A 21,969-nucleotide genomic window follows, 5' to 3' on the forward strand; every position below is an offset into this window, starting at 1 on the left:
CAATAAGTGTATATTGATTGCTTTGTGTGAAAGTTATAGCGTCTACAAACTATGGTATATACTGCAATTTACGCCATTTTTTTGCTATACAGCGCTGCGCTAGTTTAACGGACAATTGCGCAGTCATGCAATACTGTACATAAATGAAATGTACATCCTTTTTTTCCCACAAATTGAGCTTTCTTACGGTGGTGTTTGATCGCCTGTGCGTTTTTTATTTTTTGCACTGTAAAAACAGGCTGACCATTTTGAGGAAAAAAACAATATTTTGGACTTTTTGATATAAAACATGTCCAGTAAAAAAAAATTTAAAAATCAAATTTAGTCATGAATTTCTGCCAAAATGTATTCTGTGACATGCCTTTGCTTAAAAAAAATCCCAATACGTGTAAATTAATTGGTTTACATGAAAGTTATAGCGTCTACAAATGGCAGGAAAGATACTGGGATTTTTTTTTTATTATACTAATAATGGCGGCAATCAGCAACTTATGGCGGTGATCATCGATTTATGACAGTGATCAGCGACTTATGGCGGGACTGCGGCGGACATTTTGACACTGGGGGGGAACTGACTTGAGGTCACTGACATCCCCAGTGACACTAATACAGTGATCAGTGCAAAAAAAAACACACTGACACTGTACTAATGGCACTGGGGAGGAAGGGGTTAACTTTTATTAGGTAATGAAAGAGTTAACTGTGTGAGGGGAGTGTTTTACTAGGGGGCGGGGGTGTGTACTTCACAGGAACAGGCTGATCCCCAGAGATGAAGTCTTCTCTCAGGTTCAGCGTCCTCTGAACTGACAGCAGGGCTGCATTGTTTACATTGCAGCTCTGCTATCTGTCAGTGATTACTTGTAATCGCCGGCAGCCGGCAGGAAATGACCCGCCGGGAGCCGGTGATGGACTCCCACTGCCACGATCGGCGGGACGGGTAGGGCGGGCACGCGCTTCGCGCGCGCCTCCTACTTGTTTAGCACAGCGACATTAAAAGATGGCGCTGTGAGTACAGGTGCTGCCCTGCCGCAGTAAAAACACTGCGGCGGGTTGGCAAGCGGTTAAACTACTTTCTGCAAAAGACTTTTAGTGATCTGTGAATTCTAGATAAGTGTTTACAATGGAACTTTTAATGTAAAGACCCGTACTTTGCTGACTGAAATGCAACTCGCATCAGTTGTTAAATAATTCAGATGGTTGAAAAGGAACAACTTACTGTCAGACAGGTTTCCCATGGTTTTCCAAGGAAATTAAAAAAGTACACCACTTCTGAGAGCTCTTTTCTGCGAGGCATGGTTCACATCAGACAGTCCTTCTTGAAACCAGTAAACCCAAAACAGGTGTGTGTTTTTTAAGGGCAGGACAGCTGTCAGCAATATCATCACACTGATTGGAGTCAAGGTTGGCTCACTCCTGGCTCCAATTAGCTCTGGGAGAAGTCATTAAGCTAGGACCTCACATACTTTTTCCTCCCTGCACTGTGAATGTTTACATGTTATGTGCAGTTAAACCATGGCAACATCTAATGTTTGTGTAGTATTATGTTCAGCAGACTGTGTTCTTCTATTGTTGTGACTTAGATGACGTTCAGAGCACATTTTATGCCCAATTCATGCAAAACTCCACGTAATCCCAAGGGGTTCACATACTTTCTTGCAACTGTAAAAAGAGGACAGTGTAATGCAGATTTCAACTGCATATGCATTACATTTCATGCAGACATCAGGGGCAGTCTTGTGTAACTAAGAGGTAGAGCTAAGACATGGGTCAAGGGTCCAAGGTGGCACTGTTATAACGATGTGTGGTAGACCAAGGTCACTGCTGCATTCCCAAAAAAATGATCTCTGCACAGGGAAAATTTAATCAGAAGTCCTTAGGAGTTATGAGATGTGCTGCTATGAAAATTACTTTAAAACCCATTCACTGGTTGCAGTTAAGTGCTACTTCTTCCAGCCTTTTAGAGCAGCTTAATGGGAAACATCTAGACTGATTTCTGGCAGGTATTGTATACACACAGGAAGCTAAACACTCTCCTGTTTTTATGTGGTCAGTATGGCATGACCCTGAAAATGTCAAGGTGCTGGGTTTTGTGTCGGTAGATGAACCACCCCTAAATGCTCCCACAATGAAAGTAAACCTTCCCTAAGAGGAATGTTAGTTTTCTGATTGCTATGTTGTCACTATGGATTCAATACTTTGTGTTAATAATGTATCAAGATTGCACAGTGGCTTAGTGGTTTGCACATCTGCCTTACCTACAGCCTTGGTGTCATCAATTCAGATCCTGGTTCAGATACTATCTGTTTGAGGTTTGTATGTTCTCCATATGCTTCTGTGGGTTTTCCCAGGGTACTTCAGTTTCCTCCTACACGCCAAAGATATACTAGTAGGTTAATTGGCTCCTGTCCAATTTGATCCTAGTTTGGTGTGTGTGAGAGATGCACTTCAGAATGTAAGCTGCTTGAGGCAAGGGAATGTATTGTACATAAGCGCTGTGTAAATTGTCAGCGCTATATAAATACGTGGAATAAATAAAACAAAGTAAGAGGGTCAGCATGACATCCAAGCAACTTACATTTGTACAATGAGAAGTCAGTAATGGCAGCCTTTGTTCATCATGACTGGTTTCTTTTAACACGGCACATACTAAGGATCAGTTTCTAATTTTCAGGCCACAGCCCTAAGTTGCAGAGTCACTGTGGTTTGTCCATACATTTAGCTCCACAAGTGAAGCTTAAAGGTAAATAATAGTGTGTTTTCAGTGAGCACATTTGAATTTTTAAATGGTTAAAAAGAAAAATCTAAGAAAAAAAGTGACTTTTAAATGTTCACTTGCACCTGTTCTATATTTTGTTACTGTTAGAAATGTGTAGATTAGCCACTACGGACATAGTAGATTGGCCAATACCATCCCTGTACCTCACTGCCTGAAGGTGAGGGTGCCGTTGCTGATGTCTTCTCCTAAAATGCTAGGTCCTTCAATTGCTACCATGGTGAATGACTTAGTCCAACACTTTACAAGTCCTCGACCTGGAACAGTAAGGCCGGGTTTACCAGTTGTGCTGAGGTTTGATAGTGTGGATACAGTGCAGCAAGTGATTTTTGTCACCCTAGCAGAGGTAAAGTGTTACTGGCAGAATCAGCAGGTGACAATAAAGTAGTAAAGTCTGAAAAAAAGTAAACTAATTCAGCCGCTACATCTATGGACTGGTAGGCTGAAATGCAAGTTACATATGATATCACTTGGAATTAAATTTTATTTACATGAAATGGGCATTTAACTATTGAAAGCCTACATGAGATAACATGTTATTGTACAACCATATCTAATAGATTATTTTTCTGATCTCAATAATTATTATTATTATTGTACAGGATTTATATAGCGTCAACAGTTTGCTCAGCGATTTACAATAGAACGGGAGACAATACAGTTCAATACAAGAGGGTTAGGAGGGCCCTGCTCCTTGGATCTTACAATCTAAGACTTGGTTTCCATCAGTCTGAACATAGGGGTATTGCAAGTAGCCGTAAAATCTGTACCGTATCTTTGCAAATTGACGTTGACTTATAAAATATTGTAAATATTGAATATACAGTATCAGAAACAAAGACACATGATGATGAAAATTGATTTAAGTTTTTGTGAATTGAGCCTATAGTTTTGTGCTCCCTTTGTGGAGGAACTGGCTTTGTGTTTAATTCTGGTTTTGTAACAGGAACACGTAGCTGTCTTGTTTTGCTCATTGCCTGGCTGCATTTGTTTTATGTCACAATTGGTACAGTTTAGATGGTTTGTGGCAAACTTTGTCAAGTTTTGTAGCCTTTTTGGCTAGATGTAAACTGTACTGCATAATTGGATCTTGTTACTTGGACTACTAGCATGTTCTAAAGGTGGCAATGGACATTCAAGGATCTTTACCTGATCAAGACTGTGAGTAGCCAGCTAAATGATAATATAAGGACAGGTTAGAAAATGTTGTAGCTGTCTTTTTGTCCTGAGATGAGTTGGCATTGGAGAGGTGCATCTTCATGCTTCCTCTAAATATTCTTCGCATAAACAGGAACTTTATGATGACTTTATTTCATGTATGGATGGACCAAAGAACCTCTTCAGATAGTTGTCTTGCTCCTGCACATCTGCCTACTATCAACACCTATTGTAAGGTTAAAGTGTCAGTGGATGTTAGACAACAGACTTTTTTTGGGTGGATATGGCATAGATCCAATGTCTGTGGAACATCTGTTAAACAGCCTGAATAAGGGGGCGATCGCCACAGCAGCATCAAATCCTAGCATTTTTGGATGCCTGGGAGGCACCGGTGCAGCATCCAGCCCCACTGCCTGCAGCCTGTTAAAATTTATGAAAGGTTGAAATGCATGAGGGCTGGATGAGGAGTATTATTATTATACAGTATTTATATAGCGCCAAAAGGTTTGCTCAGTGCTGTACATAATAGTGGGAGACAGAACATGAGACAATACAGTAACAAAACAATACACGAGGGGTTCGAGGGCCCTGCTCTTTCGAACTTACAATCTAGGAGGGAGGGGAAAGTGGTACAGGAGGAAGTGGCTGTGGGGGATGGAGTGGTAGGAGGAGTGGAGGAGATCGGCTGTTAGGTGAGGGTGGGGTAGGCTTCCCTGAAGAGATGGGTTTTCAGGGTGTGCCTAAAGGTGAAGAGGGTAGGTGACAGTCCGTTGGATTGGGGTAGTGAGTTTCAGAGGATGCGGGAAGTCCTGGAGAAGTCCTGCAGTCGGGCATGGGAGGTGGAGACCAGGGAGCTAGAAAGTAGGAGGTCTTGTGAGGAGCGAAGATTATGGGTTGGGTGGTATTTGGGTATCAGGTCAGTGAGGTAGTTTGGGGCAGCGTTATGAATGGGTTTGTATGTCAGTGTTAGTATTTTGAATTGAATGCGTTGGGCAATCGGAAGCCAGTGGAGGGAATGACAGAGGGGGGTGGCAGAAGCAGAGCGGTTGGTAAGGTGGATGAGTCTGGCCGCTGAGTTCAGGATAGACTGAAGCGGGGATAGTCTGTGATGAGGTAGGCTGGTGAGAAGGGAGTTGCAGTAGTCCAGACGTGAGATAATAAGGGAGTGAACAAGTTATTTAGAAAGTGTCTGGGGTTAGGAACGTATGTATTTTGGAGATGTTGCGGAGGTGGAGTCTGCATGAGTTTTCAACAATTGGACATGGGGTTGGAAGGACAGGTTTGAGTTTAGAGTGACACCTAGGACTTTGGCTTGCGGGGTGGAATTGATGGTGGCGTTGTTGGTCATGATGGTGGGGGGTGGGGGGGGGGGGGGCGTGGGCTGGGAGGAAGATTAGGAGCTCGGTTTTTGAAAGGTTCAGTTTGAGGAAATGGAGCGACATACAGTCTGTCGTTCAGCAGGTGGGTGGTAGGGGCGGAGACTGAAGGGGTGAGGTGAGGGGTGGGGAGGTAAATTTGCGTGTCATCAGCGTAGAGGTGATAGTTGAAGCCGTGTGAGTGTATCGGTTTGCCGAGGGAGTACCGAGCGCTACTCGTATTTAGGGCCATACGATCCAAACGTAGGAATTCTGCATTTGTGACCCTGAACGCATATGGCATTAAATGTGAGCACCTTGATGTAGTATCCAGCCTCTGAGTATTTCAGCCTATTATAGATTTTGACAGACTGCTGGCAGTGGGGCTGGGCACTGCAGTTGTGCCTCCTGGTTGCCCCAAAAATGCTGGGATTTGACACTGACAGGCCAAAGCATCCATGTTCTCGGAGAGCAAAATTATTGGGATGGTTGTTCGAAAACCATGTTTTCCAAAACCCCTGGATTGTCTGTTTGCAGCTTCCTCTTCCTTCTATATTGTCAGAAGAGAATTTCTCTTGAAGTTTAACACTTCTGTTTAGGGAGAAACTAGCTCAAAAAACAATGCATGTCCTGCACAGTTCTTTTTGTTTCATTTTATAACCCTGTTTTAGTTATTTTTATAACTTTGTTTTTCTTTTTTTCAGTCTCTGAAGAAGGTTGGCCAGGATTCCATTGTGTTGCTTATCTGTATCACAGTGTTCCTCTCCTACCTCCCTGAGGCTGGACAGTATTCCAGCTTTTTTCTGTACCTCAGACAGGTAAGCAATATAGGTGTCCCTTTAGGATGTGTGATAGGGCAGGTAATAGCATATTTGGCTGTCTTTGTGAAAGTTTGAATATGTTTTTGTTAAAGTGAGCATTTCATTGGAAAAATATAGATTGTAACACTATTATCTATTTGTCTACCCAGTTATGCAAATTGTGGTGTTTTTTTTGGTTAAATTAATCTTCCCCACCCCATGCTATGATTTGTATCAGCATCCAAAAATTGTGCAGACTTAAGGCAGCTGAAATCCTGCAAATGTTCTGCTCACATGGTTATGTGATGTGTGAGCAGTTTCCTTCCCCTCATGACACAGCTGTGTGCCTGCCTGAAATACCAGCAACACCTAAAAGTCAAGAAAGAGAAAAACGTGTTCAAATTCATATACCCTTTAGATTGTCAGGTTTATGTCCTGTATACCTTTTCCTTCTCTTGGCTACCCAGTGGCCTGTAGGTTACATCTTGGCAAGCAAAGGGCTAATATGAGAGTTTTTTTTTTTTCTTCTTTTTTTTATAAAGAAATATTTATTATGTCTGAGCCTGGTAGGTGGGTGAGTCAGCCTATCTTTTTGAATGTCTTGGATGCTTCATCAAGATTTTGATAATTCCCTAGTCTTTTCCTGCCCATCAGAGAGCTTTGAGTGTTCCCTTCCACCTTTTCTTATTGCACAGATGCTGGTTGCATTACCTTGGCTATAATATGTAGAATGTAACAAAGCTATTTTAAAACAAAGGTCTGTCTAAAAGTAGAAAACTTAAACAACTTGTCCACAGTCTGTTTAAAGAATAGGTTCACCTTTGGGAATGTTAAATGTTCCAACCATTTTTAGGATCTTCTCCCCGCACCCGCTGTCACAGTTTGAAAACAGTGGGGCCATGCAGGGCTCTGCACACACTGCTGTGTCATTCATTCAGAGGTTCTATGAATGAATGCCCACAAGTACCATCAGCCTTTGTGGTTGAGTGTTTGCAATTCTCAATGATCTGCGGGGGCGCTGGTGAGCTTCCTGTCATTCGGCAACTGCCTGCCCATGTCGGAAGTACGGGCAGACCACTACACTGACAGCCTACAGGAGCCTAACATTGCAACCATGTTCTTCTGACCACTGGTGCAATACTTTACAGGCTCCTAAGAAAAAAACAAATAAAAAGTAAATGCACATTATTTTACCTGAAAAAAATGTGCATTCATTATTTTTTTTAAGGTGAACTTATCTTTTAACATTCCCCAGCATGACGCCCCATGCTGTAGATATTTTATTAAACGTCTTCTCTTCTCAGAACAAGCAGCTGACACTTCACGCAGCTGCCTGATCTCTGTTCAGGCTGTGGCTGGCAGTCAGGATCCCTGCTCAATGTTTCTGTCAGCTTTGATTGAAAAAAGAAAAAATATTTAAAAATATTTGTGCTAATTTTTCAGCCTTGAATGAAAACCATTTTTTTTAAATTTAAATAGTGTTCTAAATAAAACCCTAGTGTGTTCTTAAAAATAAAAAAAAATTGTCATAGAATTGCTAAGGTAACAGACATATGATGATATATTGTTGTATTAGTGTCTGTAAATATTCTAATACAGTTACACCAGCTTAAAGTGGAACTGAAGTCTCCATACCTACCTGTCAAACGGTCCTGCACCGGTATTTTCTCATGAGAAAGAATTAAAAGAAAAATGCTAGGGCTCTATTGGATGTGAAAAAACATAGCAGCTAGCACAATACCATAATAAATGGCATAATAAACAACATAAACAAAACAATAGTGCAGCGCTAGGATAAATTAAAATGTTGTGAAATACAGTAATGCAATATATCAAACTCTTGTGTCACCACAAATTGAAAATAATAAAACAAAGGAATCAAAATGTGAAGCCAAAAACTGTAAATTTAGTGGTTCTAAGATTGAGGGAAATGGCAAATGTGGATACCAAAAATGCCACCAAATTTCTTAATGATGAACCACACAGCACCTTTGTGTACAACAGAGGGAAGCTTACAAGAATCACATGACCCCCAATTAAGTGTGGTCAACCAGTGCTTGTGTATCAATCCAAGATACCCAGCTTTCCTCAAAACCACATGTCAAATGATGGTATGCTCAGTTGGACATAGTATCATGAAAAATAAATGCTCTCCATAGTGTAATCCCGATTAAAACACCAATTTAATGTGGTAAATGCACTTGCAATGAAAAATTACAACCAGGCACTTCAAATAAACAACTCGTTCCAGAATCCAAGATGGCCACGGCAGGATCACTTATGCGTAGTGGCGTGTGCTCCACCTCTGCCCTTCTTATGAGTGCCGGTCTTCAAGCCTCTTCTTTGGCTGACAGAGGATGATGTTACTCCTGGCACTCGGAGATTGGCCCGGCACTGTCAGCTAAACTGCGTTTACAGCAAGCAGGCAGGTAGGGGCTTTTTATTGCACAAGAGACCGTGCTTATCTCTTCTGCAATATAAGCCTGCTCGCTACTTTTTACAGCAGGGCTTCAGTTCAGCTTTAAGTTTTTCTCAGGAAACACAAGAAATAGCTAAATATAATGAGTTGAAATTATAGTATTTTATTACAATTTTTTGGCAAATGATATTTCCTTAGGCCTGTTTTAGAATTATAATGAATCCCTGATTCCCAAACTGCTAAGTGCATCAAATGTCAATTTAGTGATGGCCTTACCCGCTTCAGCCTTCTGCATGCTCCTATTAGCCCATCCCTTGGATGTGTGGCCTCACGAGTCACTAGGGGCATATGAAGGCGCAAAGTCAGCAGTACCAGGAAGTGTTGAAATTTGACAGTTTAATGTTAAAACTTGAACTTGTATAGAGTGTGTTTGATCTCTTGCAGCTTGTGTCAGCCAACCAGATATCTCCTTTAAATATTCCATGTATATTAATAATCTTCCCAGCAAGTGTGTAAATACATGCATGAATAGCTTCTTACTGAGTAATTGATGAAGTCTCTGATAAAATTGTGCAAACTGTATCTGCTACTTTTTACAAAAGCTTAAAATTCTTTACCAATTCAAATTTTTCCTTGCATTAGATAATGAAATTTTCCTCTGAAAGTGTGGCTGCATTCATAGCAGTGCTGGGAATACTGTCCATCGTTGCTCAGGTGAGTGATTGTATGTGTGTGTGTGTATGTATGTATATATGTGTGTGTGTGTATGTGTATATATATATATGTGTGTATGTATATATTTATTCTGCACTCAGTCTCCCCTTGTTGGGCGGGAGCTGTGTAGCACAAATGAAATGGATTGCCAAGTTACAGATGTTCTAAGTAACTTCAAGGGCTTGTGCAGAATTTTTTTTTGTTTTTGTTCCTTTTTTTGTCAATACAGCGTTTTAGTTTTCTTATGGGTCTGAACACCGTTTACGTTTGTGTTCAAATCAATAGAATGAAAATAGAAACATCTATACCAGAGGTTGGTAATTTACTTGTGTACGTATGTATATGCATAGGCATCTAAATTTAATTGAAGTACAATTTTATGCGTCTAAGGGTTGTATCAATGTTTACATGTCTATACGTGTGTAGACAGAGCACTTTATGTGTATTTTATGCATATTTTCGCCGGATCTTTCTTCTGACAAGATCCTGCGTAGATGATCCATAATATGCACGGATTGCGTGTAACTTAATTACTTAAAAAACAAGTTTAATTTGATTACCTAGATTTGCTATTTGCACTACCATAGGCAAACAATGTCCAGTCCTGCTGGCAAGTATGTACTGTCAGCTTTCTGCTACAGCTTTAAAAAGTAGTTCCACTTTTTAAACCTTAAAAAATAAAAAATTCCCAACGCTATTCCTGCTGCACCTATCTGCTGTGCAAGAATGATCTGCTGTCTATGTCTGTCGATCAACCGAGCCATAATCTTTGGGACCACCAAATACTGGTTTGCTTTGATGTGAATCTTTCCCTGACTTATATGTTAACGTAACCACCCATCACAGTGATTAGTCAGTAATAATACTGAAGCAGATGGGCAGAGATGGTGACCATGAAAATTAGTGGCGGTTTGTAATTGAGGCGCCCTGGTATTTGGACTTCCCAGGGGGTGCTCCCTTCCCAGGGGGTGCTCATTCTAGGATGCATGTCATAGTTGACCTATAGTTTAGGGGCACACTGCTGAATTGCGAAAATGTGCATGTTTTTACAGAGCATTTTCAGAACTTTCAGATATATATATATATATTTTTTTGAAGACTTTAACCGCCGCCCTATAGTAGAACTACTGCTACAGGGGGTCAGGGCTGCGGAAAATCGTGTGTGTGTGTGTATATGTGTGTGTATGTATGTATATATATATATATATATATATGTATGTATGTATGTGATTTGCATTTCCGGGTAGGTGGCACACGCGTGGTGGCAAAGGATGTCAATCACCGGGTCCCGGTTGGAGATTCCTCACTGGTACCTGGCAATCGCCGAGTAACTCTGACAGGGGAGAGACCTGTGTGTAAACAACACAGGGGTCTCTCCTGCCAGCAAGAACATGCTGTGTATTTTTCTGCACAGCAGCATGTTTCCCCATTAAAAAACACACAGCACATGATGTAAAACAGCACACAGTTAACCCTTTGATCATCCAAGATATTAACCCCTTCCTTTTCAGTGTCAGTACAGTATTAGTGCTTTTTATTAGCACTCATTACTGTATTAGTGTCATTGGAATGTCAGTGGCATTTAGTCGGTTCCCACCCAGTGTCAGAATGCCCGCTGCAGTCCAGCTATAAGTCGCTGATCGCAGGCATTATTAGTATAATAAAAATAAAAATACCAGTATATATAGCGCCATTTGTAGACACTATAACTTTCACGAAAACCAATTAATGTATTGGGATTTGTTTTAGCAAAGACATGTAACAGAATACATTTTGGCCTAAATTAGATTTTTTTCAAATAATTTTTACTGGATATATTTTGTAGCAAAAAGTCACTTTTTCTTTGCGTTTTTCTTTTCAAAATTGTCGGGGGTTTTTTTTTTTATATAGTGCAAAAATTAAAGAGGTGATCAAATACCACAAAAAGAAAGCTCTATTTATGGGAAAAGGACATAAATTTAATTTATGTACAGCATTGCATGACCGCGCAATTGTCAAAGTAAAACAGCGCTGTCTCGAATAAAATGGCCTGGTAAGGAAGGGGGTAAATCCTCTGGAGGGCAAGTGGTTAAACAGCACCCCTTAGCTCCACTTTTGGAATGTCAAACAAAATGTTAACGGAAATGCTGACTATCATGTGAAACTATCTGCTATAAGCCTTCGTAAAGCTTCAGCACTACGTGAAGTTTGATATGTGTTTAACATTCCCAAACTGGATCTGAAGGGCGCTTTAAAGATTAACATAGCTGCTTGAAGCCGGTCAAAAGCATTGCAAAATCTTTCTGTGCATACAGTGAAGGAAATAAGTATTTGATCCACTGCTGATTTTGAATGTTTGCCCACTCACAAAGAAATGATCAGTCTAAAAATCAAATGGTAGGTGTATTGTAACACTGAGAGACAGAATAGCAACAAAAAATTCAAAAGAAATGCATGTCTAACAATTTATGCACTGATTTACATGTTCATGAGGGAAGTAAGTATTTGATCCCCTATCATTCAGCAGGTTTTCTGGCTACCAGGTGTCTTTCATACAGGTAAGCTGAGATTAGAAGCAGTCTTTTAAAGGGAGTTCTGCTAATCTCATTTTCTTACCTGTATAAAAGATACCTGTCCACAGGACCAATCAAACAATCAGATTCCAAACTCTCTACCATTGCAAAGACCAAACAGCTGTCCAAGGATGTCAGAGACAAGATTGTAGACCTACACAAGGCTGGACTGGGCTACCAAACTATCGCCAAGCACCTTGGGGAGAAGGTGACAACAGCTGGTGCAATCATTTGCAAATGGAAGAAACACAAAACAACTGTCAGTCTTCCTAGGTCTTGTGCACCATGCAAGATCTCACCTCGTGGAGTATCAATGATCATGAGAACAGTGAGGAATCATCCCAGAATTACACATGAGGATCTTGTCAATGATCTCCAGGCAGCTGGGACCACAGTCACCAAGAAAACAATTGGTAACACACTACGCTGACAAGGATTGAAATCCTGCAGTGCCCGCAAGGTCCCTCTGCTCAAGAAAGCACATGTCCAGGCCCATCTGAAGTTTGCCACTGAACTTCTGAAACTGACTGGTTGAAAGTGTTGTGGTCAGATGAGAGCAAAATCAAGCTCTTTGGCATCAACTCAACTCGCTGTGGTTGGAGGAGGAGGAATGCTGCCTATGATCCCAAGAACACCATCCCAACTGTCAAACATGGTGGTGGAAACATTCTGCTTTGGGGGTGTTTGTCTGCTAAGTGGACAGGACAACTGCACCGCATTAAAGGGACGATGGACGGGGCATTGTACCATCAAATCTTGGGTGAGAACCTTCTTCTCTCAGCCAGGGCATTGAAAATGGGTCGTGGATGGGTGTTCCAGCATGACAATGACCCAAGACACACGGCCAAGGCAACAAAGGAGTGGCTCAAGAAGAAGCACATTAAGGTCCTGGAGTGGACTAGCCAGTCTCCAGACCTTAATCCAGTTGAAAATCTGTGGAGGGAGCTGAAAGTTCGAGTTGCCAAACGTCAGCCACCAAACCTTAATGATTTGGAGAGGATCTGCCAAGAGGAGTGGGCCAAAATCCCTCTTGAGATGTGTGCAAACCTGGTGGCCAACTACAGAATACGTCTGACCTCTTTGCCAACAAGGGATTTGCCACCAAGTACTAAGTTATGTTTTGTGAAGGGGATCAAATACTTATTTCCCTGACGAACATGCAAATCAGTGCATCATTTGTCAGACATGCATTTCATTTGAATTTTTTGTTGCTATTCTGTCTGTGTTACAATACACCTACCATTCGACTTATAGACTGATCATTTCTTTGTGAGTGGGCAAACATTCAAAATCAGCAGGGCATCAAATACTTCTTTCCTTCACTGTACAAGCTGAAACCTGTGTAAACACAGTTCCTTATACCTTAAGGGGCATTTGGAACTGCTTTATTTTCCCACAGGTTTTTTTCTTGATATTGCTCTGGTTTATATTGTGGGCTACCTCGCATACATATAGTTCCTAGTGGAATTCCTTAAATTATTGTTAGCCTTATGGCTGAAAAATCAGAAGCAAAAGGGTTCATGCAAGTAAATTCAAATGCTCCATTTTGTTTAGCGTGCCTGCAGAGCCTTCAGTCATAGGCATATTGTTCATGGGCTTTGGTTTTGCTCTGACTGGAAGCCAAGTCCTGCCCTAAACAATTAAAAGTCCAGACTATCTATTGGATACAGAGTGATTTGAAAGATTTACATGCTTTTTGTCACCTGTTTTTAAGCCATATTTTATATATCTAGTATAAGTGACAGACTTGATTTATCACTCAGAAATGGATTTTGAATGGCCTGAGATTTCCAGATATTTGACTCTTCAGGATGCATATCGCCTGTGCCAACTATGTTGTGTCCATCTGAGCCACACATCCAGCCATTTTAATGATAGGAGCAACATTAATTGCATGTTACTTTTGAAAATACAGGAACAATCAGACTGTACTGCATTAAAAGTTTTATGCTATATATACCACTTTAGATTTGATACATTTAAGCCTCTTAGTACAACATGTATTTTCTTTGTGCAGACCATTGTCTTGAGTTTTCTCATGAGGTCAATTGGAAACAAAAATACAATTCTCCTGGGTCTGGGATTCCAGATATTGCAGTTGGCCTGGTATGGTTTTGGATCAGAACCTTGGTAAGTTTTCCATTACCTTATTGCTGAAACAAGACATTTTCAACAATGCTGAGTTGTACATACTCTCCTTACAGCTAATTAATGGAAAAACCTTTCAGCACACAACAGCTATGATGTCACACTCTTTGCTAATGCAAATATTACACATCCTGAAACTAGAGAAACCAGCAGCACAATGTGCCAATAAAGCCAGCCAAGTTCCCTGTTTGCGGTGTGGCGGGAACTCTTTCCGAGGCTGGGTTTATCAGCATGCACTAAACAAGAACGTATTTTATCTTTTAAGCAGTGATATTTCAGCTACGGTATATAAGTAGGGATAAATAAACCTTAAATATTTAATCCTGAACCTTATTTGCATATGCCTAAATTAGGGCATTCTGGATAGACTGGTCTGTCTTCTTCTTTTCTCGTTTTATAATAAAGGGTGGTGATGAACACCATGGAAAGAAAAATATGTAAGATACATTTTAGGAGTGTGCACAGTGGACAAATATGGGTCATATACTAGCTAGACCAAACTACCCGCCCATGTCTATGCTTTATTATTCTCCCTGAACCTGAGATGTCAACTCAGAACAATTTATCTTTTACTGATCCTCTGGTTTGCCTACTCTTTTGTAAGGATGATTTTATTTTAAATATTTCTTCTTTTGGAGACAAATGTAAACACTTTTATTTTGTTTTTGGCATATTAAAATAATTTTTACATCTTTGTTTTAGTTCAAAAGCGTACTATCGTAATCATACAGTACAGGACACAGGCAATTTATTCATACCACATGGGTTATAGGTGTGTACCTTCAGGTGCTGGGCAGTGGCAAGCTTTTGAGGACGTCCTATGGGGCACCTCCCCTTTAACCTTACTCCCACTCCTTGAGTACTTGAGTCTTTTGCCACTTTCTGAAGGTGATGTACCTCTTTTGCAGAGAATTCAGCTTCACTACCTTATTTTCTTATATTTATTCAGTCAACACATTACTGTCTTCTAATGCCTACTTAGAAGCAGTGTATCCAGATTGGTGCAACCTTGCTTAAACCTTTGGAGTCATACACAGTCACCATGCTGTAGGGGCTTCCTGCAATGTTGCTTAGGGCACTGGATTCTGCATGGGCGCTCACATTGGCACTTGGTGCAGCTCATTGAGTCACAGGTCCAGGGCCATGGTCCATTGCTATGAAACCCAGTCTTTGAATTCCCCTTTGGGGGTATGCCCCCTATTTTGGTGAAGCTTAGACCTTGTATACAATCCATCACTGTGGACAGGTAAGACAAGGTCAACCTGTAATTCTGTCCGTTACTGTTCAAAAGGAGCTATGTTTTTAAATATATTCACTTCACTGTGCAAAGATTTCAAACTTGGCACTAAGATTCAACCATTTAGAGCTTAGTCCCAGGTGGATGAGCAGGTGTTACATCACGTTGCTAGTTGCACACTTTAACACCACTTCCACCTAGAGCCATTATAAGGTACTCAGGCGCTTCCTCCCTCCGTTTTCGCCAAAAGGATTTGTTTAGGACCGTGTATGCCTGGGTTTCCGCGTACTCCTTCCAGACACACTTATCCCATCTCCCACACTTTGTGAATATCCTACAGTGGAATACATCTACTAGTAGCATTTATGGAGACCAGGCGAAAGGCAGCCAATTCAAAACAGGTGTACATTCGCTCTGCTAACTATCCATGCAGCATTCAACCTCAAAGTAACTATGCATCCCTTGCATCGGAGTAGGACCCGGTTTTGACACCATTCGTCGCATCAGGTTCTAGTTTTATTTCAGTCCAATTTGACTGAAGTAGAATTCTCTGCACCCGAATCACAATCCCTTGGACAGATTACGACCTTAATACAGCCATCTTTTTCCAGGGCTCAAAACTTTCCTGCCTATTCAACTCCAGTTTTGTCAACCAGAATTGCATCCTGATATTTCAGTCCTAGCAGACACAGACATGAATGGGAATGAAAAAAATGTTGATGCAGTATTGTAGGAAGCAGTAGAGGATTTCTCTGCCCAGAATTGTCAGTATGTTGAAGAGGGAGCTTCATGCAGCATGTTTGCCAATGCACTATTATCTATCCAGTGGAAAACGTTTTTGCAAAGAAGCAGGCTGTTCCTGTGGTTGATTCTGCCATCTGTCTTAAACTACTCACTGTACCTTTTTGAAGATGTTTGTCTTTCAAAGATCCTGCAGGTAGAAGATTTGAGACACTTCTGAAAGCTCTATTTTTCACCTAGCAGGCCCAACCCTGCCACCAGCTGTAGTTGCTATTTCTGTATGTCAAACTTCAGCAACTGGACAAGGACAATAAACAACCATCATGACCCTGTATTTCAGGGCTCTATTGTTGCAGAACAATTAAAGCAATTGCCTTCTCTACTTAGTCTGGATGCCCTAGAGCATGTCACAAGACACATTTCCAAAATGGCTCTAATTTCCATTCACATGCACAGAATCTGCAGACTAATATATACTATATAATATATACGAATGTATACCTTTCCAAAGAAGATGTCTGTATGGTGAGGCACTTGACCAGTTCATTAAAGAGGATACAGGTGAAATAGTTTTACTTCCATGGCAGCATGTTTCAAAACCACCACCCTCTGAAGCCCCTAGCTCCTCTAAATATAAAGCACCTAATTGCTGTACCCAGGATTCATCTACAAAATCTATGTTCAGTCCTTCCTTTTCGGTGCAAGATTTTGGCCACAAAGCCCAGCAAATCTTTTCCAAAGCCCTCTTCCCAGCGAGTGAGGACCACCTGTGACTGTTTATCTCTCTCTTGGTCACAGATGTCCTGGATCTCTAGGTTTAATCTGTGGTTTCAAAGAGGTACAAAATAGAGTTCAAAACTCTACCACCTTACCACTTCTTTGAACCACCTGTTGTCCCAGGAAGTCATGATGCCAGAACCACCACAAGACTTTTGTCCAATTTCATTCAGGAACTCTCCAACAAAACCGCTTGTCAGCTTAGAGAGTAAAAAGGTTTTCTTTCAACCTACCCACGCTCCTATCCAATCAAATGAGAACCTCCTTATCTTGTTGGATCACCACCCCAGCTCACTCACTGGGAAAATCCTTTCTTCCTTTCAACTGGAAAGTCCCTTACAAGAGACGCACGTCCACCAGACAGGCGAGGGGTTTTTCAATCCTTGACAGGACAGAGAACATGGTCAAGAGAGGAAACCAAATCCCCCATCAATATCTCGGAACTCAGAGCAGTAAGGTTATCCCTGCAGCACTTGACAACACTGCCCCCCACCCCCCACGTGTAGGCACTCCCAATCTGGGTGTAGACAGACAATTCCACCACAGTGGAATTTCATCCATCAAGGGGTCACAAGGAGCCTGGCTGCCTTGAAGATTCTGGTTTTGACCTGTGCTTCCCTAGGACATTAGTTTGGTTCTCTCTGCCCAGCAGAAACCACCCTTTGAACCCATCAGGGATATTTTCCTGGAGAATCTTGCCAGCAAAGTAGTTTTTGATAGCCGTCACATCTGTTAGACATGTATCTGAACTGACAGCCTTTCCTGTAAGGAGGCCCTTATACTTCACAACAAGGACATTGTTTTGCTGTCCTTGTACCTTGCTTCTTAAGCACTCAAAGGAATGATCTCTACTTTGCCTGGATGTAGTCAGAGCAATTAGAGTATACCTAAAAGATACTGTTTCCATTAAACACATGGATTCCCTATTTTATTTTCTTAGTCTCATGAAAGGGGCACCCTGCTTCAAAATTCATCATTGCGCAGTGGATACGAAACTTGATTGCAAGAACTCTGAAGCAAAAACCTCCTTCAGCAATGTTGTGCGCCCCCTCCACCTGGTCTGTGGGAGTTTTCATGGGCTTTTCAGCACCAAGCTTCTGTAGCCCAAATGTATAAAGCTGTTGGCTATTCTTCTCTTCATACTTTCTCAAAATCCTACCAAGTGGACATCCAGTTTTCTGCGGATGCAGCTTTTGGCTGCAGATTTTTTGCAGCAGTACTCTGAATTTGGGTCCTTGTCTCCTGTTGTGTTTTGGGCCTGTTGGTACAGTTCTGTTTGCCTAGTTGTTGCCAACCCTTTCTATTCATTGCTTTGAGATTTTGCATTGTGTGTGACTAAGTTGCCTGTGTCCTTTTACTGTACAGTTACGATAAAAGGAATTTCAACAACTTTTCCATATCTTGGAGTACAGTACAGGACGCTCTCCCTTAATTTCCTTGGTTTATTGTGCACTGCTTGCTACCAAACTGAGAACCCACAGAGTGGGGAACGGTTATAGGAGAGGGTGTATCTTTTTCTTGCGTCTTTTAGGTTACTTTGCGGTAAAAGCCAAGGGAGTTTAGATCTCTATAATAATATTTTTACTAAACAGAAAATCTGCACATACAACTGCAGAAAACACTAATCACAAAATATGCCTACAACATGCACAAGCTGACTCTCTTCTTAGCAAATAAGCATGTGCAATATGTATGCAGTAAGTATACAAAATAGCTACTCAACTTGGGCTTTCCATTGATGGAATCTTCTTCATGGTTCCTTCAGAGTCCAACTGCTTCCTCATCCATCTTCAGAACAAATGTGTCCTTTGTCTCTCAAAACAGCTCTTTGCCTCAGCACGTGGCTTGTTCAAAAAGTCTTCTTTCTCTTCCCCTGCAATTTCATTTCCTGTAAGGAGCTTTCTGTGCTGTTTATAAACTAGTCAAATGGTTCATTTGCATAGCAATAGGAGGAGCTTAGCTTCAAACGCAACACGTGTAACTTAAAAAAATCACATATTTAAGCTATAAAAAACTCACCAACTAATCCATAGCAACGCAGCTTGTCCTCAAAAGATTGCCAGTGTCCAGTCATCTGAAGGTATGCACCAATAATGCTTGGTGAATAAATAAGTTACCAGTGTCCTGTACGATATTTCAAGATGTGGAATTTATATAGAAGCTATTTTTTTTTCTTCCCAGAACTGAAGTACCATATTATACTGTGAATGTGCAGCAATTGATACCCAGTGGGGTAGATGTACTAACACTGGTGCACTCAGAACCTGGTGCAGCTGTGCATGGTAGCCAATCTGCTTCTAACCTCAGCTTGTTTAATTAAAATGTTACTAAACCCACAACAGTAAAATCACTCTACCAATGGTGTATGAAGTGCCAAGAAATCAATCAATGATCCTCATATATAGTCCAAAGTAATGTGCATAGGAGATTGTGATGATCTTCAATATCTGGTGGTCTTATCCTGTACGGTGGTGATGTGGCCAAAATTGTAAAGACTGCGTACTCACCAGATGCACAATCAATGTGCGCATTTTGAGATAACACTTCAGTAACCTGGAGGCCCCTTTAAGATGGAAAAGGTCTGGTCTGGTCTGATGTCCCTCACTGTTCAAACTCTGCTGTCTGCAATGGCAGAACTACTCTGTGAGTGGTTAAAAGCTCCCAATGAGCCACAGAAAGAGGAGGCCAATAGCGTGATATTGTTTTAAATATTGGTTGTTTATTCCAAATAACAGCAATGAAAAGGATAAAACAGCTTGAACTGACCAGATTCCAAAGATGGCCGCCGGGACCCACGTGGTGGCGGTGGCGTGACGTCACAACGCTGTAGCTCCTCCCTTAGGGAGGGACATCAGACCACCAGATATTGAAGATCATCATGATCTCCTATGCACTTTACTTTGGACTATATGAGGATCATTGATTGATTTCTTGGCACTTCATACACCATTGGTCACTATACAGTGACGTAATATATCACCATTCAGTCACTTTATTTCATTGTTAGCACTTTACCAATGGTGCTATTTTATATTTTGCTTGCTTTATTTTATGTGTATATATGCATATTAATGTTTGAGAGTGACACTATTCTATGGTACCACTAAGTCACTTTATTTTAGTCATCACCATGTCACTGATTATTTTATGATCTTATTATTATGGTCTGCATATGATTATAACTATTTTAGCGCTACACCCTATTTTATATTTGCATTTTTGAAGGTTTTTCTTGGTACCTTTTGGTGTTTTAGCGGCTTTATCTGACTTTTCACGCTCACTTATCCCTGTTTGTGCTTTATCAGTAAAATCACTCTGTATATGCAGTAAAGCATACTTGTTATACTCACTGTGGAACCCAAGGGGTTAATTCTCTGCATTGTTTAAAAAGGATATTTGATCCTGACTCCTCTGCCCCTCCTCCTGTTCAGATGTGCACCTGATAAGACAGACTGAATCCGTAGCCATTCTGCACATGCTCAGTTTGGTGTGTATTGCTAGAGAGGGTTTTATTTTTCTTGGGAGAGTGAGTGCGATCAGCACAGTCCAGGCAGAGGTCAGGGGTCCTGCATCCTCCTAGAGCAGAAATAAAATTCCTCCTATAAGCTGTAACCAGTGCTCAGCTGAAGTCACAAGACTGCTCTATACTGCAGATGAGGAAAGGTATTTAGCAGTTTATATTTCCTATAATAATGGCCCTTCCATATTGTGTGTCCTGTGGGAGACCAGGGAGACCAGATAGAGGGAATGCAGGCTCCGGGGTTTAGGAACACTTTAAGCTTTGGCAATAAAACCTGAAAACCGATTGGTTTCCGTGCAGAGTTGCACCAAATTTTATACTCCCCAGCTTTAGTAAATAACTTCCAGTGTACTCTTAAAGTAGATCTAGACCAAATCCCGAATGTTGTGAATTTATTAACAAGGGTGTTCACAAATCCCTCAAAATCTGCAGCGTTCTGTCTCCTTATTTTGATCCTTCCTGGTCACCCTGGTACACTCAACCCTAATGGACAACTATTGTGAAGCTGGTCTAGAGCAGTGATTTGTGGCTGCCACATTAGAAAACACATATAGACAGGAAGTGCCTAGTGCCTTAAAAAAAAAAAAATCAGATTAGCTGCGCTGTAATAATAAAAGAAAAAATGTGAAAAGGGTATTTTCTAAAATATAAACTTGGCGGATTTTATGATGCACAGTGCTTTGGCAAACGAATTATCCACTAGCTGGGGTTTGTATCTACTTTAACTAGTTTGCTGACCACAGAGTGCGGCTGCACTGCGGCCGGCCAGTTCTGGGAGGGCATCATATGACGTCCTCCAAAAACGCGCTCTCCTGCGTGCCCCCGGGGTGCGCACCCGGAGATCTCCGTGTCCTACGGACACAGTTGATCACGTGATGTGGTAAAAGGCCAATCACAGCGGCCTTTTACCACGTGATCAGCTGTGTCCAATGACGCGCTGATCACCGGGAAATGCACTTTCCTCACGCTGTCAGAGCATGAGGAAAGTACATCCGAGAACTGGCAGTTGTCAGAGCAGGGATCGGCACTGATGATCAGTGCCCAGCAGTGCCACCCACCAGTTCTGCCCAGCGGTCCACCCACCAGTTCTGCTCACCTGTTCCCAGCAGTGCATCCCACCTGTGCCGCCAGTCAGTGCCCAGCAGTTGCGCCAGTCAGTGCCGACTATCAGTACCTACCCATCATCAGTGCCACCTATTCGTGCAGCCTTATCAAAGCACATCAGTGAAGGAGAAAAATTACTTGTTTGCAAAATTTTATAATAGAAACAAAGAAACTTTTTTTTTTTTCAAATTTTTTTGCTCTTTTTTTGTTTATAGCGCAAAAAGTAAAACACCCAGCGGTGAGTAAATACCATCAAAAGAAATCTCTATTTGTGAGAAAAAAATTATAAAGATTTCATATGGGTATAATGTTGCATGACCGCGCAATTGTCATTCAAAAATGCGACAGCACTGAAAGCTGAGAATTGGCCTGGTAAGGAAAGGGGTATAAGTGCCCGGTAGGCAAGTGGTTAATTGGCTACAGATTCTGCACAGTTGAGAAGGGGGGAGGGTAAATTGTACTATTGCAATTGTATAAAAAAATGTCACTATTATAAATGTATTGTTTCCATTTCATATTTGTGCAGGATGATGTGGGCTGCTGGTGCTGTGGCAGCCATGTCCAGTATTACATTCCCTGCAGTGAGTGCTCTGGTATCTCGGACTGCAGATGCTGACCAACAAGGTAAGGTAGACCTGAGATACATTTGTTGTATGTAGATTAAACCTAAA

General features: G+C 41.3%; 1 protein-coding gene across 1 annotated transcript in view; it reads left to right on the top strand.

Annotated features, from left to right (window-relative positions):
• The window catches only part of SLC71A1 (solute carrier family 71 member 1), a 54,487-nt gene that overhangs the window by 26,237 nt on the left and 6,281 nt on the right, over positions 1-21,969 (top strand). The window contains exons 8-11 of the mRNA XM_089686566.1: positions 5,991-6,104; positions 9,148-9,219; positions 13,789-13,901; positions 21,825-21,922. Coding sequence (XP_089542692.1) covers positions 5,991-6,104; positions 9,148-9,219; positions 13,789-13,901; positions 21,825-21,922 — 397 coding nt within the window. The remainder of the gene's footprint in view (positions 1-5,990; positions 6,105-9,147; positions 9,220-13,788; positions 13,902-21,824; positions 21,923-21,969) is intronic.

This window comes from Staurois parvus, unplaced genomic scaffold (genome assembly GCF_062004578.1).
Source record: "Staurois parvus isolate SC_StPar_1 unplaced genomic scaffold, SC_StPar_1.0 ptg000402l, whole genome shotgun sequence".
In the NCBI taxonomy this organism is placed as follows: domain Eukaryota; kingdom Metazoa; phylum Chordata; class Amphibia; order Anura; family Ranidae; genus Staurois; species Staurois parvus.